Source organism: Leptonychotes weddellii, chromosome 2 (assembly GCF_054177405.1).
Source record: "Leptonychotes weddellii isolate Sample4059 chromosome 2, ASM5417740v2, whole genome shotgun sequence".
In the NCBI taxonomy this organism is placed as follows: domain Eukaryota; kingdom Metazoa; phylum Chordata; class Mammalia; order Carnivora; family Phocidae; genus Leptonychotes; species Leptonychotes weddellii.
In genome coordinates, this window is record NC_138370.1 from 127482636 (window position 1) to 127503383 (window position 20748).

At 37.1% G+C, this 20748-nt stretch overlaps 1 protein-coding gene across 1 annotated transcript; it reads left to right on the forward strand.

The window, feature by feature from the left end:
- Nucleotides 1-8482: 8482 nt before the first annotated feature.
- Nucleotides 8483-16334, forward strand: JCHAIN (joining chain of multimeric IgA and IgM). Its single transcript, XM_006729325.3, has 4 exons — nucleotides 8483-8651; nucleotides 12025-12151; nucleotides 14432-14512; nucleotides 15374-16334. Exons 1-4 carry the CDS (start codon nucleotides 8588-8590, stop codon nucleotides 15576-15578), a joined length of 477 nt encoding a protein of 158 aa, XP_006729388.1. The 5' UTR covers nucleotides 8483-8587; the 3' UTR covers nucleotides 15579-16334.
- Nucleotides 16335-20748: the final 4414 nt, after the last annotated feature.

Sequence of the window (20748 nt, forward strand, 5' to 3'; positions counted from 1 at the left end):
ATCTATGGGGTAGATACCCAGTAGTGCAATTGCTGGGTCATATCGTAGCTCTATTTTCAACTTTTTGAAGAACCTCCATACTGTTTTCCAGAGTGGCTGCACCAGCTTGCATTCCCGCCAACAGTGTAGGAGGGTTCCCCTTTCTCCACATCCCTGCCAACATCTGTCGTTTCCTGACTTGTTAATTTTAGCCATTCTGACTGGTGTGAGGTGGTATCTCATTGAAGTTTTGATTTGGATTTCCCTGATGCTGAGCGATGTTGAGCACTTTTTCATGTGTCTGTTGGCCATTTGGATGTCTTCTTTGGAAAAACATCTGTTCATGTCTTCTGCCCATTTCTTGATTGGATTCTTTGTTCTTTGGGTGTTGAGTTTGATAAGTTCTTTATAGATTTTGGATACTAGCCCTTTATCTGATATGTCATTTGCAAATATCTTCTCCAATTCTGTAGGCTTCTCTTTAGGGTTTTTAAAAAAGATTTAATTAATTAATTAACTAATTAATTTAGAGAGCCCCGTGAGCAGGGGGAGGAGCAGAGGGAGAGAGACAAGCAGGCTTTATGCTCAGCCAGGAGCCTGATGTGGGGCTTGATCCCACAGCCCTGAGATCAGGACTCGAGTGGAAACCAAAGAGATGCCCAACCGAGTCACCCAGGTGCCCTAGCTGCCTTTTAGTTTCGTTGATTGTTTCCTTTGCTGTGCAGAAGCTTTTTATCTTGATGAAGTCCCTATATTCAATTTCTCTCTCTATATATATGTTCTGTATATATAATATATAGAATCATACAGTATATACTCTTTTTTAAAATTTTAAAAAAGGTTTATTTATTTATTTGAGAGAGAGAGTGTGTGTGTGAGAGAGAGAGAGAGAGAAAGAGCAGGGGAAGGGCAGAGGGAGAAGCAGACTCCCCACTGAGCAGGGAGCACAATGCGGGGTTTGATCCCAGGACTCCGGGATCATGACCTGAGCCGAAGGCAGATGCTTAACCAACGGAGCCACCCAGGTGCCCCAGTATATACTCTTTTTAAGATATTTTGTCTGGCTTCTTTCACTCAGAATAATTACTTTGAGATTCATTCATTTTGTTTTGTGTATCAAAAGTGTATACACTTTTATTGCTGAATAACATGCCACAATTTGTTCACTCAATTTGTGTATGGATATTTAGGTTGCTTCCAGTTTTAGGCTATTACGAATAAAGCTAACAGTTCTTCAGAGTGTTGTCTTCCTTCCCCAAGTTAGTAAAACTCTGGTTGTATTCTTTTTCTTTTCCAGCTTTATTGAGAAATAATTGGCATATAACTGTTTAAGGTGTAAAATGTGATGATTTGATACATATATATTGTGAAATGGTTACCACAGGAAGGTTAGTTAACATATCCTTCACCTCACATAATTATCATTGTTGTCGTTGTTGCTATGGTAAGAACATTAAAGTTCTCTAACAGCAACTTTTAAGTATACAATACAGTATTATTAACTATAGTCACCTTTGTTGTGCAAAAGCTTTTTATCTTGATGAAGTCCCATAGAGCTACCCAATGACCCAGCAATTGCACTACTAGGTATTTTACCCCAAAGATACAAATGTAGTGATCCAAAGAGGCACCTGCACCCCAATGTTTATAGCAGCAGTGTCCCCAAAGCCAAACTATGGAAAGAGCCTAGTCGTCCATCAGTGGATGAATAGATAAAGAAGATGTGGTATATACATACAATGGAATATTACTCAGCCATCAGAAAGGATGAAATCTTACCATTTATATAGAACTGGATGAAACTGGAGGTAAGGTATTATGCTGATCGAAGTAAGTCAATCAGAGAAAGACAATTATATAGTTTCACTCATATGAGGACTATAAGAAACAGCACAGAGGAGCATAGGGGAAGGTAGGGAAAAATGGAATGGGAAGAAATCAGAGAGGGAGACAAACCATGAGAAACTCTTTTTTTTTTTTTTAAAGGTTTTATTTATTTGATAGAGATAGTGAGAGAGGGAACACAAGCATGGGGGAAATGGAGAGGGAGAAGCAGGCTCCCCGCCGAGCAGGGAGCCCAATGCGGGGCTCGATCCCAGGACCCTGGAATCATGACCTGAGCCGAAGGCAGACACCCAACGACCGAGTCACCCAGGCGCCCCTGAGAAACTCTTAACCATGGAAAAGAAACTGAGGGTTGCTGGAGGGGAGATAGGTGGGGGGATGGGGTAATTGGGTGATGGGCATTAAGGAGGGCACGTGATGTGATGAGCAGTGGGTGTTATATGCAGCTGATGAATTACTGAACTCTACAACTGAAACTAATAATGTTCTATATGTTGGCTAGTTGAATTTAAATTAAAAACAAAAACTAAAAGGCAACCTGCGGAATGGGAGAAGATATTTGCAAATGACATATCAGATAAATGGCTAGTATCCAAGATCTATAAATAACTGGAAGCCTGTACCCTTTGGTCAACATCTTCCCATTTCTTCCACCCCTCAGCCCCTGGAAACCACTAATTCTACTCTCTGTTTCTATGAGTTCAATGTTTTTAAATTCCACATTTAAGTGAAATCAGTTCAGTGTTTTTGTCTAACTTATTTCACTTAGCACAATGCCCTTAAGGTCCATCTGTGTTGTCATAAATGACAGGATTTCCCTCTTTTTTATGGCTGAAAAATATTCCATCATATATATCACATTTTCTTTATTCATTCCTGTGTTTATGGACACTTGGTTTGTTTCCATGTCTTGGCTAGTGTGAATAATGCTGCAATGAACTTGGTGTGCAGATATGTTTTTGAGATAGTGGTTTAATTTCCTTTGGTATTCTTTTGGATATTACCCAGAAGTGGGATTGCTGGATCATATTGTAGTTCTATTTTTAATTTTTTGAAGAGCATTCATACTGTTTTCCATAGTGGCTGTACCAATTAACATGCCCTCCTACAGCGCACAAGGACTCCCTTTACTCCACATCCTCACCAGCATTTGTTATCTCTTGTCTTTTTGGTAATAGCCATTCTAACAGGTGTGAGGTAATATCTTGTTGTGGTTTTGATTTGCATTTCTCTGGTGATTAGTGATGTTGAGCACCTTTCATATACATGTTAACCATTTGGATGTTTTCTTTGGAGAAATGCCTGTTCAAGTCCTCTGCCTATTTTTAAATTGGATTGTTTGGGTTTTTTGCTATGTAGTTGTATGAGTTCCTTGTATCTTCTATATGTTAATTTCTTATCAGATATATGGTTTGCAAATATTTTCTCCCATTCTGTAAATTGCATTTTAATTTTGTTCATTATTTCTTTCGTTGTGCAGAAGATTTTAGTTTGATGTAGTTCTAATTGTTGATTTTTGCTTTTGTTGTTTATGCTTTTGGTGTCATATCCAAAAACTCATTGCCAAGGCCAAGTCAAGGAGCTTTTTCCACTATGCTTTTGTCTAGGAATTTTATGGTTTCAGGTCTTATGTTTATGTCCTTAATCCATTTCAAGTTAATTTTTGTGAATGGTGGAAGATAGGGGTCCAGCTTCATTCTTTTGCATGTGAATATTCAGTTTTTTCAAGGCCATTTAATGAAAAGACTTTCCTTTTGCCTTTGAATATTCTTGTCTCCCTTGTCAAATAATAGTTAACTCTATGTGTGTGAATTTATTTCTCGGCTCTAGATTCTGTTCCATTGGTCTATGTATGTGTTCTTGTTTGTTTATTTGTTTTTTATTTTATATGTGTCTGTTTTTATGCCAGTACCATACTGTTTTGGTTACTATCGCTTTTTTAAGACATTTTCTTTCTTTTTTTTTTTTTTTTAAAGATTTTATTTATTTGACAGAGAGAGACACAGCGAGAGAGGGAACACAAGCAGGGGGAGTGGGAGAGGGAGAAGCAGGCTTCCTGCGGAGCAGGGAGCCCGATGTGGGGCTCGATCCCAGGACCCTGGGATCATGACCTGAGCCGAAGGCAGACGCTTAACGACTGAGCCACCCAGGCGCCCCAAGACATTTTCATTCATACCTTATAAGGGGTCATATACCATGAGCACATATCGGTTTCTATGTTCTACATGCCCACAACCCAAGGGGAAATGTCCAGTTCTCCCATGAATGCTTTCCTCAAAGTAGACAGCTCCAGGTTGGGTTTGCATTTTCTGCAACTCAACAGGGAGTGACCAACATAATGGTGATGGTTCTGATGATAATAATCACTACTAATGAAGTGCTTACCATATGCCAAGATCTTTTCTAACTTCTCTGTATGTTATAATACATACTAAGCTCCACAACAATCCTAAGAAATATGTATTGTTATTATCCCCATTTTACAGATAGAGGTTAAATGAGTGTTCAAGGTTTGCCCATTTCACCCAGCTAGTAAATGATGGATTGGGAAATAAACTCAAGCAATCAGACTCAGAATCCTTTCTCTTAACTATTATGCTCTATTGCTTCTCAATTTTCCTTTTTTGCAGGGTCCCTGATTTCTTTGAATGATTTTCTTGAATCTCTCCCTCACTTGACTTTGGGGAGAAAAAAGCACCCTGTCCTTCCCTCTCCCAAGAATAAAGGGGGAAAGTCTCTTACCACAAACACTACAATTTCCACAAAGCCAAGCACTCCAATGATGTCATTTCCCTCTTCCCTCCAAAGTCCTCTAAAGACTAGAGGAGAGAGCTCAGGAATGGGGGTGGTGGTTGATGGCCATAAGTTGAGTTCTTTTCTTCCTTCTCGTAAGCCTTGGAGGAAGTGTCTGACTCTCTGTAGAATTTGGGGTACTTAGCCATTCTTGGTTGTTAGCTGTGAGCCCTAGTAGCCAATTCTGGGGCAAAGGAAAAATAACTTTATGACTCAGGCTATTGTAGTAGTCTAGGCTAGAGGATAGAGACTTGGACCAGGCTGGCAGTGAAAATGGAGAGAATCAGATAAATTTGAAATATAGTCTTGAAATAAAACCAACAGGATATGGTGGTAAACTGAATATGGGGGAGAAGAAAACAAAGAAATCAAAGAAGAGGATTTGGTTTGAACAACCAGGTGGATTTACTGAGATAAGGAAGACTAGAGACAGTAAAAGATCAGATTGGAAGTGTGAGGGTAGCTCGATTGTCAAGATTACTGTTTTGCCTGGTTAAGTTTTGGATACCTGTTAGACAAGTAGAGATATCAAATAGAAAGTTGGATGTAGGAGTTTGGAGCTCAACAGGCAAGGTAAAGTCTAGAATTATGCCTTTGAAAGTCACGTTAAAGTTAATTAAGGAGAGGATGAGAGAAAAGAGAAAGCTGAGGATCAAACCTCAATATTCACAGGAAAATTCAGCAAGAGACTTAGAAGGAGTCACCAGTGAGATAGGATCAAAACAAGAAGAGCGTCTTCTATGTCCCACGAGAATAAAGTCTTTGTCATGATTTGAATATCCCAAGTATATAATAAGCTGTGTCCAAAGGAAGTGATGCATTGACCTATTTCAGATGGTTTTTAAGCAAATGCTGAACTCAGACTGCTGATTAGGAAATTGAAACAGAACTTGAATGGGAGTAAAGAAGGTGAGACTAAATTATCTTAGGATCTCTTTCATTCAGATGAGTCTATCACTGAACCTTTTACTATAAGAATCTTATATATGAATGTCAAAAAATAAATCATTTTTGGTGAAGAATTTAGAACAATGTGGCTAAGCTCCCAGTAACTTAACTAACTTGCATGGAAACTAGTCTACTATTCACATTTTACATTTTTTGGTGGGAAGAACATAACTAAAACTGGAGATGAAATGGTTTAAATTAAACCAGGACCTGTTACTTATTTATTTTAAAAAGATTTTTGGGGCGCCTGGGTGGCTCAGTCGTTAAGCGTCTGCCTTCGGCTCAGGTCATGATCCCAGGGTCCTGGGGTTGAGTCCCGCATCGGGCTCCCTGCTCGGCAGGAGGCCTGCTTCTCCCTCTCCCATTCCCCCTGCTTGTGTTCCTGCTCTCGCTATCTCTGTCTCTGTCAAATAAATAAATAAAATCTTAAAAAAAAAAAAGATTTTTGTTTATTCATTTGAGAGAGAGAGAATGAGAGAGAGAGAGAGAACATGAGAGGGGGGAGGGTCAAAGGGAGAAGCAGACTGTCCACTGAGCAAGGAGTCTGATGCGGAACTCGATCCCAGGACTCCAGGATCGTGACCTGAGCCAAAGGCAGTCGCTTAACCAACTGAGCCACCCAGGCGCCCCAGGACCTGTTATTTATATATAATTGTTTAGTGCTAAAACAGATTATGGAACAATTCACCTATAGCACAGAATTGTAAAAATAAATAGAAGCTTCAACTAAGTTGTTTTCAATGTAAGCCTATTTATTTTTTTAAAATTACCTTTATTAACCTCTTGCTCTTCTAGAAATAGATAATACTGCTAGTTATCACCCTCCCCCCAATGCTTCTAGTCTATGAATTTTCAGATTTTACTGTACATTAGACTCAACTGGAAGGCTTTCTAAAAATACATATTCCAAGGTCACATCTCCAGAAATTCTGATTGGGTGTAGCCAGGAAATTCATATTTTGACTAGTACTCCAGATGGTACTAGGGAAGATAATCCCTGGACCACACTGAGCAATACACTGGTCCTGATCCTATATTGCAGGTGTAGTAACTCTCTTCTGGTGGCAAAGGTGCCACTTGGGTCTCCAGCCCTTATTTTTATTGAGTAATTTCTTTTATTTTTTTCTCTTTTAGATGCATAGTTTACATAATAGAAATACAAAACTGTAAGATTGAAAGGATAGAAACATCAAATATAGAGCTTTTCTTTAGCTTAGTAATTATGAATCAACTAATATTTGCTTTTATAAAAAATAAGCTTTGGGGGAAACTTTTTGTACCCAAGGATTTACCAACTTGCTTTGGGGAGGAAATCTAGACTTGAGTTTATTTTCAAGGAAATAATGACTTAAACAAAAAAGTATCCAGCTAACTTTTTTTTCTTTAAAGATTTTATTTATTTATTTGTTTGATAGAGAGAGACACAGCGAGAGAGGGAACACAAGCAGGGGGAGTAGGAGAGGGAAAAGCAGGCTTCCTGCTGAGCAGGGAGCCCAATGTGGGGCTCGATGTGGGGCTCAATCCCAGGACCCTGGGATCATGACCTGAGCCGAAGGCAGACGCCTAACGACTGAGCCACCCAGGTGCCCCTATCCAGCTAACTTCTAATTACTCTATTTTGGAGTGAATGAATAAATCAGTCATTTAGAAACTACAGTTAGAAATGAGGAGCTCTTAAGTGTTGATACTTGTTTTGACATCCTGACCAAACACTAAAATAATGTGTTTTCAGATTTGTTTTTTTCCCTAATAGATAAAATTGTTCATGTGAATCCAGTATGTTTTTCTTAACCCCAAATAGTTTCTAAGTCCTATGATAGTAGAAATTAAAATGAGAGTAAAGTTTGACAGTATAGTAATATTATGTGTTCTAGTGTCTGGCACTTTGTTCATGTTAGACATTCAGTACATGATTGAAAGAGTGCAGTTATGTGCCAGCCTTTAATAATTAGTTTCATTCTGCCCCCTTCTGCTGTTATCTATGAAATCTGCTTGCCTACTTATGATCCTGAAGCATTTCTTTAGTGCCTTTCAAAATTCTAGGAGACCCTTAAAAATTAGAGAACTGAGAACCAAAAGTAACATATTTGATGTTATATATATATATAAACAACATGATCTTGGAACCAACCCTGCCTAAGAGATAGGAAATTCTAACATGTTGGGGCAGAGGGTAGGGTGATGCCCTGTCCAAAAGCTCAGGGTTTTGTTTACTTGTTTGTTTGTTTGCTTTTTGACACTAATTAATGACAAAAACTTACAAGAAATACTGCAGAGATTCAGTTTTCTGTTGAGGCATCTCAAATGAAAGTCATTCATGGGTTTATAATTCCAAAAGCTGTTACTAGATTATCAAACACAAGGTCTGCCTTAATGCTATCAAATTAAACCATGGCAACTGATACATCTAGTATCCATCTGTTTCAAATTCCAATTTCATGTTTGAGTTTATAAAATAACTGAAAGCAATCAGATTATGTATATATTATGTATGTCATGTAGAATATGTATATTTAAATCTGGTAACTTGGTTAATTAAGGACTAGTAGAAAAAGTTGACATAAGGTACAGTTGGGACCTTGAAAGGCTTTAATTAATTTCTCCTCCTTCTCTTCCCTTCATTTACTGTTCTAGGCATAACAAATGTCACATATTTGATTTGAAAACTTTATTATCTAGGAAATAAATTTGAGAACCCCTATTTAAACATTCTTAATGTACTCCTGACTTGAAGTTATTGTTAATCTTCATGTTTAATGAAACATGTAAAATAAAGAGTTACTGCATTAAAGCATGGCTTTTGGGGGGATACTTTGGAAGAAAATATGGAAATCTGAGACATACATCTCTGTCCAGTGCAGCATTTAAATTTCTGACTCCAACCGCAGTTGTGATTGTTTTTAGTTTGTTAGCTGCCTGGAGTGTTATTTTAAGAAAGCAGAAGCACCATCATTTGCACACTCCTTATAGATCACACACCTTAACCCTGACTTTAACTTCAGTTTCTCGAAGTGAAGTCAAGATGAAGAACCATTTGCTTTTCTGGGGAGTCCTAGCCATTTTTGTTAAGGCTGTTTTTGTGACAGGTATGTGGTATTTTGAAAACTAACCCACATAAAAGGAAAAATATAACACAGATCTGCTCTTCAGATTTAAACATTTATGTTTGTGCTTTGGTTAGCTAGGTAGCTGGCTACTTTTTCTAACATGCCTTAATCTTTATATGGGCAGTGATCTTTAAGCAGAGAAGACTCATTGTAATTCTTTTTATTCTTTTTTTCTCTTATTTGTTTGCCTACTAAACTTAGAGAATAAGAAAATATATATTTCTGGATAAGTATTGATAGCTATACTTATATAAATATTCATTTTGAATCTTGAAAATCAGTAATCTTCTCCTTGAGTATCTTAAATGAATATTCTGGAGAAATGAAGTAATAATTACTATAACTACAATATGGAATGCATTGGGATTTTACTTCCCCAGAGAGACTAATAATAGTTCTAACAACTTCCCTGGATCTGAGCCTACAGATTTATTATGACACTTTAACAATGTTTAATGTTACACAGGTTGCCTATGACTTGATGGTATAACTTTGGTTATTTTGTTTACTAACCTTTCAAACTACTATAGAAAATGGAATACATTCTGAATATAGATGTAATAATTTTCATCTAGAAGGGTAATGAGTTAGAAGTTATATAATTTGGCCTGATTGTTTCTAACACTTACTGAGCTTATTCTTATTTCAGAACAGGGTATGATGTAATTAAGAATAGTCATTTTACATATATTTTTATACTACTTTAGCATTAGAAATAATGAATTTCTAATAATATTTACACACAAAAATATTAGTATTAAAACATGTACAGTATGTGTATTTATGTATATAAATAAATGTTTATGAACATGTTTATATACCTATAAACATATATATAAAACATATATAAAAGATCTATCATTTATTGAGTACATACTATTTTCCAGGCATTATGCTAACTGTTTTACATATACTATTCCATTTAATTCTCATAGTAACCATTTGAGGATAGGTACTATTAATATTTCTAACATATAGTTGAGTCCACTGAGATTTAGAGAGGCGAAATAACTTACCTACAGTCACACAGCAAACACATAGAACCCAGGCCATCTGACCCTATAGCCCCTGCTCCTAACTTCTTTCCTATTCTGCCTGTATTGGAGAATCACCTTTTAGTAAACTCATTATGTTCATATCTAGTATGTGTTGTTAAGTGTATTTTCTCATTTGTTTGAACTGAATTAAATTTAACAAATATTTATTGAGCACCTGCTATGTCTCAGGCACAATCTATAACAGGTTTATTTGGAAAAATATTGCCTGTAAGTAAGAATGTTAGAATCTTTTAAGTCTTGGTGAATTGACTGTATTTGTACATTTCCTGGTAGATATATTAGTTTTATTTTTATATAATAATAATATTTATATATAATAATAAATAGTAATAAAAATTAATAGTTTTTTCATTGGTTTCTGGTAAGAAAATAAATTATATACTATAAATAAAATATAGAACTTTTCTATATTTTGAGAAAAACATTTAATAAAATAAGACAAAATCAAAGAGGGAGACAAACTATAAGAGACTCTTAACTATAGGAAACAAACTAAAGGTTGCTGGAGGGGAGGTGGGTGGCAAGGTGGGGTAACTGGGTGATGGATCAAAAGGAGGGCACTTGATGTAATGAACACTGGGTGTTATATGAAACTGATGAATCACTAAACTCTATCTCTGAAACTAGTAATATGCTATATGTTAATTAATTGAATTTAAATTAAAAAATAAAAAAAGAAAAACATTTAAGAGTCATGAATATAGGAGTAGGGAAGAGGACACCATTTAAGTCATCTTATTCTTTTCAAAATGTTAAGAAGAATTATGTTATTATCTTGATTTCATAATGTTTCTTCTCCAATACTATACAGAATTTTATCAGAAGATGTATTAAGAAGTTATGAATAATTCCATAATAATGCATTGTAAAGTATGTCCAACAATTAGAAGTACAAAACAATGGTCTTAAATGTTTTTGTAATGACGATTATCATCAAGACTGAAATACTGCAATTAGGTCCTCTCTGCTTTGGGACACCTCTGAAATAATTAGACTTACACTTACAATTATATCTATCCTGATCATTTAACCTTTGTAACTTGAATTAATGTGCTAAATTTTTTTTTTAAGTTGAGGTTTGATGGGGTGATATTTTAAAGGCCATTTAGTTAAAATTATAGAAATAAAAAACATATTTAATGGGTTAATTTTATGGTAGTGGGTTATAAGTTTTTTCGTTTGTTTTAAGTATCCTACATTGAGTAAAAGCTAACATTGGTAAATTCTATCAAATTCAGTATTCTGGTTGGGAAATTGTACTATAGTTTTGCAGGATGTTACCACTGGAAGAAACCAGGTAAAATGTACATGGGTTCTCTCTCTAGTATTTATTATGAGTGCATGTGATCTAAAAAAGTTTAATTTAAAAACAAAACAAAAATATATCAAACATTATTACTATTGTTTAATTAGCACTATTAAATAAAGTTGTTATTGATTCTTCAAATGCCTGTTAACTGATCTAAGTCCAGATAATAAGAAATTTTCTTTGTTTATTCCTTGCAACACTTACCAGACCTCTTTGTCCAATATTCAGATTAGACAATAAATGTTGATACTCAGAGTTAAGGCTTTAATGGTCATCTGTGTATCCATTCACTTATTTTTTTTCTGTAAACAGCATATTATATTAAATAGAGCTTGTACCTCACAATATTTTCTAAATTGTTTTTGTAAATTCATAGCACTTTACATGTATATATGCCATACATGTATGGAAAATTATAGTAGAGAATACTTAAAAGTCTCACAAAGTAGGGTTATCTTGGGGAAAATGTGCCTGTTTTTAACTCTAATCCAACCTACAGATGAAAAAAAGTGTATAAATGGGAGTTCAGGAAGGATGTGACACTTCAACTGGGATTTACAAAGTCTAATGTCATTTTTTGTTTACTTTTGAATAATTACTTTGGTCTGAGAGACATCTAGTCTAGATTTTTGTTTTCTCTATCATTTTGTCATTTGCCACTGATTTTTTTACAAGGCTACATTATTCAGAGAGCTGTGCCTCTATTAAAAGCATTAGATGAAAACTAGAATTCTTTTAGCCTGGGTTCCCACAGACTGGGCCAAGGAAAAAAGAAAACAATTTGTTTGGAGTGCATTTGGATTTCCTTCACAATGCTGTGAGATTCCACTTAGCATTTTAGATTAGGAAAAAGGACAAAACTGGAGAAAGCTGAAACTGATCAACCATAAAACTTAGTTTTTCTACTGGAAAAAAGATAAATTAAATAAAAATATAGAAACAGACCTTTCTCCCCCTCTCTTCTTAATATGTTTTATCTTTCAAGCCCAAGATGAAGATGGAAGGACTGTTCTTGTTGACAACAAGTGTCAGTGTGCCCGGATTACTTCCAGGATCATCCCTTCTCCCGAAAATCCTAATGAAGACATTGTGGAGAGAAACATCAGAATTATGTATGTGGCACTTTAAATTTCTTTCTTTTTTTTCATGTTGTAAGCAGAGATACTTTCATTTATTAGCCATTGTTTGAACGTATTGACTGTAATACCTATGTCTCTACTCTTTTTTTTTTTTTTTAAGAGAGAGAGAGAGTAGTGGGGGGAGAGGGGCAGAGAGAGAGGGAGAGAGAGAATCTTAAGCAGGCTCCATACCCAGCATGGAGTCCGATGCGGGGTTCTATCTTACAAACATAAAATCATGACCTGAGTGGAAATCAAGAGTTGGTCACTTAACCAAATGAGCCACCCAGACGCCCCTCTACTCCTCTTTTTGATGTGTAGCACTTACATGAACCTGTTTCTATAGATAATTATCTATGTATGTGTATATATGCATAGACTTTATATGAGGATTAAATATGCTAAATGGACAAAATTAAATATGCTAATGAACAAAAGCATCTAGGGCAGTGTTTGAAAACCCACAGTAGATACTCATACATGTGTATTATCTTTCTCATTATTTAAAGCTTTTCCTGATATTAGTAGAGCCTTTACAATCTAATAAAGAATAGATCCATTCATTCAATCATTCATTCATTTGGCAAACATTTATTGAGAGCTACTGAATGCCATTGAGGATTAGAGCTGGTGATACAAAAATTTATATAAAGCACCGTCCATGCCATCAAATAATTTACAGTCTAGTAGGGAACTTCAAACAATTTAAAAGGCAATTACAATACAGTATTGTAAATGCTGTGACAGGAATCAGCACAAGATGTTATAGGAGCATTAAGGAGGGGCACCCGGTCCAATCCTGGAGGGTGAAGGGAGAGTGGCAGTGGGAGTCAGCCAGGGGTGTTTGGAGTTAAGTGGTGCAAGTGGCAGCTAGCAGGAGTGACCCAGGTAAGTGTGTGTGGGGAATGACAGGGTCGGTAGGTGAGGCAGATCATTCCAGGAAAAGGAAATGGGTGCTGTGCAGATTGTATGAAATCATCACATAGCATGCTTCCCATGGTACCAGACACGCTAGAAGTACTTTGTAAATGTTAGAACTCTTGCTGTTTTTGTTATTGTTAAGACTTGGAGATGAGAAAAAGCATGGTAAGTTTGTGGGATTGCAAGCACTTGTTTCCAGCTAGCATGTAAAGAGGGTCACACGGGGAGAGATGGGGCTGGAGAGGTACAGGCATATCATGAAGGGCCTTCTATGCCATCGTAAACATGCTCTGTTTTCTGGGTGGAGACACTGTAGGTTTTAAGCAGAGAAGAACATTAGGCTTGTATTTTAGAGGCCATTTTGGCAATAATGTGGCTAATACATTGGAGGGGTCAAGACTAAAGGAGGGTATTGCTACAATCTAGGAGAGAAATGGCAGTGTCTTAAACCAAGTGCACAGATTGCAAAGAATCAGAATCAACTGAACTGTGAGATGGATTAGATATTGGTCATTACAGAGAGGCGGCACTCAGGAATGGTATCTAAGGTTTTGGCTTGATATCTATGTAGATAGTGCTGCTAAATCCATCCTCATGTTTTCCTTTGTGTCATTTGGTGAGGAGAAATGATGACATATATGAAAAATGTAAAAATTAATGACATCATCTCAACTAGTTGATAAGTGTTACCTACTTTTTCATGGAACATCACCAAATCAAGAGGTCTGGAGTCTAGTTACAGTTTTGCTACTTAGTTGTTGTGTGAACTTGGGTAAGTCATTGAGATCTCTGGTTTATAATTTCTGCATTCCAAAAATATGGATAATAATATCTGTCCATTTATTCCACAAATATTGAACATATCCTACATGACACACATCTAGAAAGGCACTGAGAATACATAAATGGTTTTGCCTCAAAGAACTTATGTAGTCTGGGGAAGCAACTTCTCTGTAGACAAGCGACTGTGATATGGCATTTGTTATAATAAAGATATGTGAACTTCAGTGGGACGAAAGAGAAAGGAATTTGTTCAGGAGTGAGAATGGATCATCATAAAGAGGGGAAAACTTGAGCTGATTTTTAAAGGAAAAGCAGGGATTTGCCAGGTAAGCAATGATCATTGACAGAGTTGTTTCTGTGAGGTTTATTTGGAATGGGAAATGTTTAAAATATGGCAAATTACCGTGAAATCGGAGTAATAGTATTACTATAGAGTGGTTTTAGAGTGCTATAGAGTGCTAAATGTACTAAATTCCTGATGAAATAGTAAATACTGTCCCAGTAATATACCTATTATAAAAAAAGCAATATCTGTTAGTTTCATTATTTTGATTTCTTTCTTTTGTTTAGTGTTCCTCTGAACAACCGGGAGAATATCTCTGATCCCACCTCACCAGTGAGAACCAAATTTGTGTACCATTTGTCTGACCTGTAAGAGATTTTCCTTCATGCTAATATAGATATGGAATTTAATAACTTTAAATTTGTTAGTAAGAATGTTTCTGAAAATATGGGGTATAAACATTTACCAATGTAATTTGAGCTTTTGAATACATTAGTTTCTATGTTAATTATTAGATATCATAAATTTATAAAACTTTATCACAGATAAAAGTTAGTTATAAATTCATTCTAAATAAGAAATTATTGCCAGTAGTACAGAAGGGCCAATTTGTCTTAATAGTTAAGTAATTGGATTTCAGACATATTAACATGCAGGTGTTTCTTTGGAAGCTATGGAATCCAACATCAAACAATTTTTTTTTTAAGATTTTATTTATTTATTTATTTGAGAGAGAGAGATAGTGAGAGCAGGAACACAAGCAGGGGGAGTGGGGGAGGGAGAAGCAGGCTTCTCGCCGAGCAGGGAGCCCGATTGGGGGCTCGATCCCAGGACCCTGGGATCATGACCTGAGCCGAAGGCAGATGCTTAACGACCGAGCCACCCAGGCGCCCCCAATTTCTTTTTCTTAAAAATATTCTGCCTTCCTTGTCACTATAAAGAACTTGTTTAATCCAGTATACGGGTGGGAACAAACCTAAGAAGAGTAGAATTTGCTGTATGGTATAGACAAAACATCATATTATCATATCATTAATTATATTGTTTACTTTCAACAAATTTTTACATATTAAAGGTTGAAAACTCCCATTAATTATTGTTGTAGAGTAGCTGAGGTCTGAAAGGAGTCATGAGCAAGAGCCAGCTAATTTTGGATAGAAACGAATAGTCACTCAGATTCCGAGACAACATTTGATGGGGATTGTCAAATGAATATATTTATTTTTCAGCTGTAAAAAATGTGATCCTGTGGAAGTGGAGCTGGATAATCAAGTAGTTATCGCCTCCCAGAGCAATCTCTGTGATGAAGACAGTGAGACCTGTTACACCTACGACAGAAACAAGTGCTACACAAATTGGGTCCCATTTACGTATGGTGGTCAGACCAAGATGGTGGAAACAGCCTTGACCCCGGATTCCTGCTACCCTGACTAATTTAAGTCGTTGCTGACTGCACAGCTACTTTTCTTGAAAGGCTCTTCATTTTGATCCAGAAGTTAATATATTTACTACCAATGATATTGAAACAGTGATTTTTTTTTGTTAATATAAAACTTCCCCCCAAATAGAAATAGTAACATTATTATTTTTACTGAAATTGCTTTTCAACTGTATGTTCTCACTCTAAGTGTTGAAATCTCTCATAATCCTTGCCCAAAGGGGTATACGACCTTAAAAATACAATTTCTAGCATTTAAAAATAGACAAGAGGAGAAAATAAAATTCAAAGAGTAAAAATCAGAAGACATAATTAAATTTCACTTTTTGTTTTTTTTGGCCTTGCTTTGGAGAGCCAGCGCTTTTGCACCTTCCACACTATTCTCTTTTTAAAAGTATCATGTGCAGAGAAAATTTATATGTAAACATAGGTCAATTACATGTCTTCCCTAGAAAAATTATAATTAGAAAACATGTTTTGGAAATATTTGCAAAAATAATTCAAAATGGGATCTCCCTTTATGAAACCAATGAGCCAAAAGTGACATAATTAAATGCATAATTGAAAAATATATTTTGACATAGCACAGATTTGGTGGCAGATGATACAGACTTTTTTTTTTTTGATAATCAGTATAGTGTAAGAAATTCCCATTGGAAATCATCTATGTTGTAACTGAGTCTAATGAAATATGTATCCAAAATATGTATTCTCTAGCACAGCTTGAACAATTAAATAGATTCATAAGCATATACCTGTGTGAAATAATTTATTGAAAAGTTTACTAGTGTTAACTTTGTTGCATGTGAGGTAAAATATAATTTATTACTGATGAGCAGTTTGTAAGTATGGTATAATTATGCATTAATCACTGAATTCGTACATGCACATATTTGAAGTAGCTTTGTCATTTAAATCTAAAATTAAATTAAAAGGCAAGGTCCCTCTTGACAAGCATAATGTTTATCACGGCACATAAAGCTTCTTATGGCAGAAAGCCAAGGCCACCTGACAGACATATCCAAGGGTTCTGTGGAAAGTAAATGCTGACTCTGGATTTAAAATAACGGGAGGCTGATTAGTAAAAGTCAGTTTCCTGAAGAGGCATTGTTCTGTTTTCTTTTTTTTTTAAATGGTAACAGTAATTTTTCATAATTTCCACTGTGTTCATACTGATTATTCAGTGTTTTTTTTGTTGTTGTTGTTGTTGTTGTTGTTTTGGGGGGGATAAAGCTGGGACACTCTCATGCTTCAGTAGGAATCATAGTTGATGCACTAAAGACACATCATTCTTGACTAATCTAGTGTGTGGTTTTGGCCAAGTTTTTGAATTTTATCTAATCAGTCAACATTTATTAAATATTTATCACATGCAAGGAACTAGGCTACATTTTTTGGTGATTAAGCTGTAATAAGTGCCCTCAAAACAGTCATCACCACTCACTCCCTAGACATCTGCTCAGTTATATTCTCATGAAGCTCACCCTGTTTTTAAAAACTGCAAACTCTCCTTATCCTGGTTTATATTTCTCCCCATGTACTTATCACCCTCTAGTGGACTATACAATTTACTTATTTATCATTTTATGGTTTCTCTCCCCCACCAGAGTATAAGGTCCACAAGGGCGGGCATTTTTATTTTGCTCAGTGATGTATCCCTAGCACCCAGAATAGTGCCTGGCACATTGGGATGCTCAATACATATTTGCAGAATGAACGAACATGAATACAGCTTACTTGAGGAGACAAGACATATGCATAAATAATGACAATCATTTGACAGAATCTCATAAAGGCAAACAAATAGGGTCCAAAGTGTTGTGAGAATTTATGGGGGACTTCCTGTTGGGGAACGTGATAAAAAAAAATGTGGCCAGTGGCGCCTGGGTGGCTCAGTTAAGCGGCTGCCTTTGGCTCAGGTCATGATATCGGGGTCCTGGAATCGAGCCCCGCATTGGGCTCCCCCCGCTCAGTGGGGAGCCTGCTTCTTCCTCTCCCTCTGCCTGCCGCTCTGCCTACTTGTGCTCTCTCTCTGTCAAATAAATAAATAAAATCTTAAAAAAAGAAAAAGGGGCACCTGGGAGGCTTAGTCGTTAAGCATCTGCCTTCGGCTCAGGTCATGATCCCAGGGTCCTAGGATTAAGCCCCGCATGGGGCTCCCTGCTCAGCGGGAAGCCTGCTTCTCCCTCTCCCACTCCCCCTGCTTATGTTCCCTCTCTCGCTGTGTCTCTCTTGGTCAAATAAATAAATAAAATCTTTAAAAAAAAAAAAGATGTGACCACTGATTGACCCATGAGCTGGACCTGGGCACTTAGAACTTTCTCTACCCCTCCCCTGTCTTTGGAATGTGGGTTCCTCTAGCCTTTCTAGCTCCTGGAGGCTGCCTCAAGGACATTGCCTTGAGATAGTGAGGTGGTGTTGAAAACACCTGCATGGTATACATGCTTGAGCCCAGTTAAGGCCTCTTTATAAGATTATAAGATTTGGTGGGCAGGTGAGGGGATCCATTCATCCTGTTGCTGCCCAAGACAAGCCTCGTATGTAAGTTCCCTTTGTTATTATTAAAATTGCCACCTACCAGCATGGAGTGGCCTGCTTCTTTCTTTGGTCTCTCCCTGACCTCTGTGTCAAGGGGCTGTTTCAGATTATACCAGGAAAGTTCCCCAGAGGTCTGTGAACCTACATTGCTGCCCTCCCCTGCCCCCAGTTTTATTGAGCTATAATTGACATATAACACTGTATAAGTTAAGGTATACAGCATAATGACTGCATATGTATCTATTGTGAAATGATCATCACGATAAGTTTATTTTACATCCGTCACCTCATACAGTCACAACAAATTTTTTTTCCCCTGTGATGGGAATTTTAGGTGGAGACTGTTTCTGTAGAGGGTCCTTTGCTCTTTCCCCATCCTTCCTTTAGTTTTTCTGCATACCCAATAGAGGGCATGGGGGGGACGTCTGGGTGGCTCAGTTGGTTAAGCGCCTGTCTTTGGCTCAGGTCAAGCTTCCGGGGTCCTGGGATCGAGTCCCACATGAGGCTCCTTGCTCAGCGGGAAACCTGCTTCTCCCTCTGCTTGTGCTCTCTCTGACAAATAAGTGAATAAAAGCTTAAAAAAAAAAAAAAAGGAAAGCACTTTTGGCTATTGTGGACATTGCTGCCATAAGAGACTCTTAACCAAAGGAAACAAACTGAGGGTTGCTGGATGGGAGGGGGTGTGGGGAGATGGGGTTACTGGGTGATGGGCATTAAGGAGGGCATGTGATGTGATGAGCACTGGGTGTTCTATGCAACTGATGAATCATTTAAAGTCTACCTCTGAAACTAATGATAGACTATATGTCTATATGTTAATTAATTGGATTTAAATTAAAAAAAGTTTTTGTTCCCATGTTGCAGATTCTTGTAAGAAAGACCCTTATTCCAGGGTTATTGCCTCATTAAATGACAGCTGAAAGAGGACTGCAAACTTACAGTTCTGTAGGTCTTCATTCTTTCAGAAGTTCAGTTAAACTCTAAGACCCAGCGTATTAATAACAATTTGGCCACTTACCATGTGCTAAGACACCAATCTAATGGCTTTATTGAGCATTAACTCACTCAGTATAAATCCAGAGCAGCTGTTGGCTCTTAAATGAGAGTTGTTGAAGAAAGATTAACATTCATTCATACGTTTGCTTGTATCATTGGATAATTTAGCAGGGGAACACAAAGGAATCAGTGTAGAAGAGGCAGCTCTGAAAAGACACTTGGCTCTTTGCAGGACGCTTATTTGACTATTGGCTCTAGTATGAATTGCTGTGTTTGTGCGAGAGGTCCATGAGTGCTCTCAGCTAATAATGATCGAGTATGGCAAGAATACCAAGGCAGGCTCATTCCTGGGAGACATAGGACTCCCCTGATGGGTGATTGACTTGACTCCCCAATCAGCTTCACTAAAAATTTCTTGGCACTGCACCACCATTAGATGTTATCTACCCAACCTTCCTTCCTATCCTCTTTCCTCCCCATGGGCCAGACCTGCATCAGGATCTGATAGTTCTCCCAGTCTTCTTGGGCTCCCGCCCATATTCTCTTACAGGTGTTTTTCCTAATAAATCTCTTGCACCTTTAATCTCATCTTGGATTCTGCTCCTGCAGGGTCTAAATTAAATTAATAAAACCAATTATGAGGTATCTGATTTAATGATGATGCTATTGAGCATTCTTCACATGCCAGGCGGTTCACCCATGCCATCTCATTTAATCCTCGCAATAATTCTTTGGGTGTTACTTTTATATTGTAAATGAGAAAACCAACTCAGTGGGTAATTAACAATTTGATCGGTTCATTTGTCTAGTAAATGGCAATGAAAACTGAATCACTGCTATAGTCTTAACAAATATTAATAGAAGCTCTTTGGCAATCATTTATTCCCTCTATAACATTTTCTTACAACCAATTCATTGACCTGTCAAAAAGTCAATTATTTTCGTACTTTTTGTCCTTTCTTTTTAGTTTGAATTAAATGGATATTTTTAAAAGATAGGCATAAGTGGTATTACTGGTGAGACTGTTTTTCCTTCTGTATAGTTCTTGACAAGTTAGCCATTTACCTAATTGAGCACATTCAGCACCAATAGAGAAAAATTATGTTAATTAACAGTAGGAGTAATGCTTTTTTGTACTAAGCCCTTAGAAGCCGGTAGACCCAAGCCAAGTGTTTAGTTTTCACTTTAAGACTATTGTCATTTCTTGGCCAACAGACACATGAAAAAGTGCTCAATATTGCTCGGCATCAGGGAAATCCAAATCAAAACCTCAATGATACCACCTCACACCAGTCAGAATGGCTAAAATTAACAAGTCAGGAAACGACAGATGTTGGCGGGGATGTGGAGAAAGGGGAACCCTCCTACACTGTTGGTGGGAATGCAAGCTGGTGCAGCCACTCTGGAAAACAGTACGGAGGTTCCTCAAAAAGTTGAAAATAGGGGCGCCTGGGTGGCTCAGATGGTTGAGCATCTGCCTTCGGCTCAGGTCATGATCCCGGGGTCCTGGGATCGAGTCCCGCATCGGGCTCCCTGCTGGGCGGGGAGCCTGCTTCTCTCTCTGCCTCTGCCTCTCTCTCTCTCTCTCATGAATAAAAAAAAAAAAAAAGTTGAAAATAGGGCTACCATATG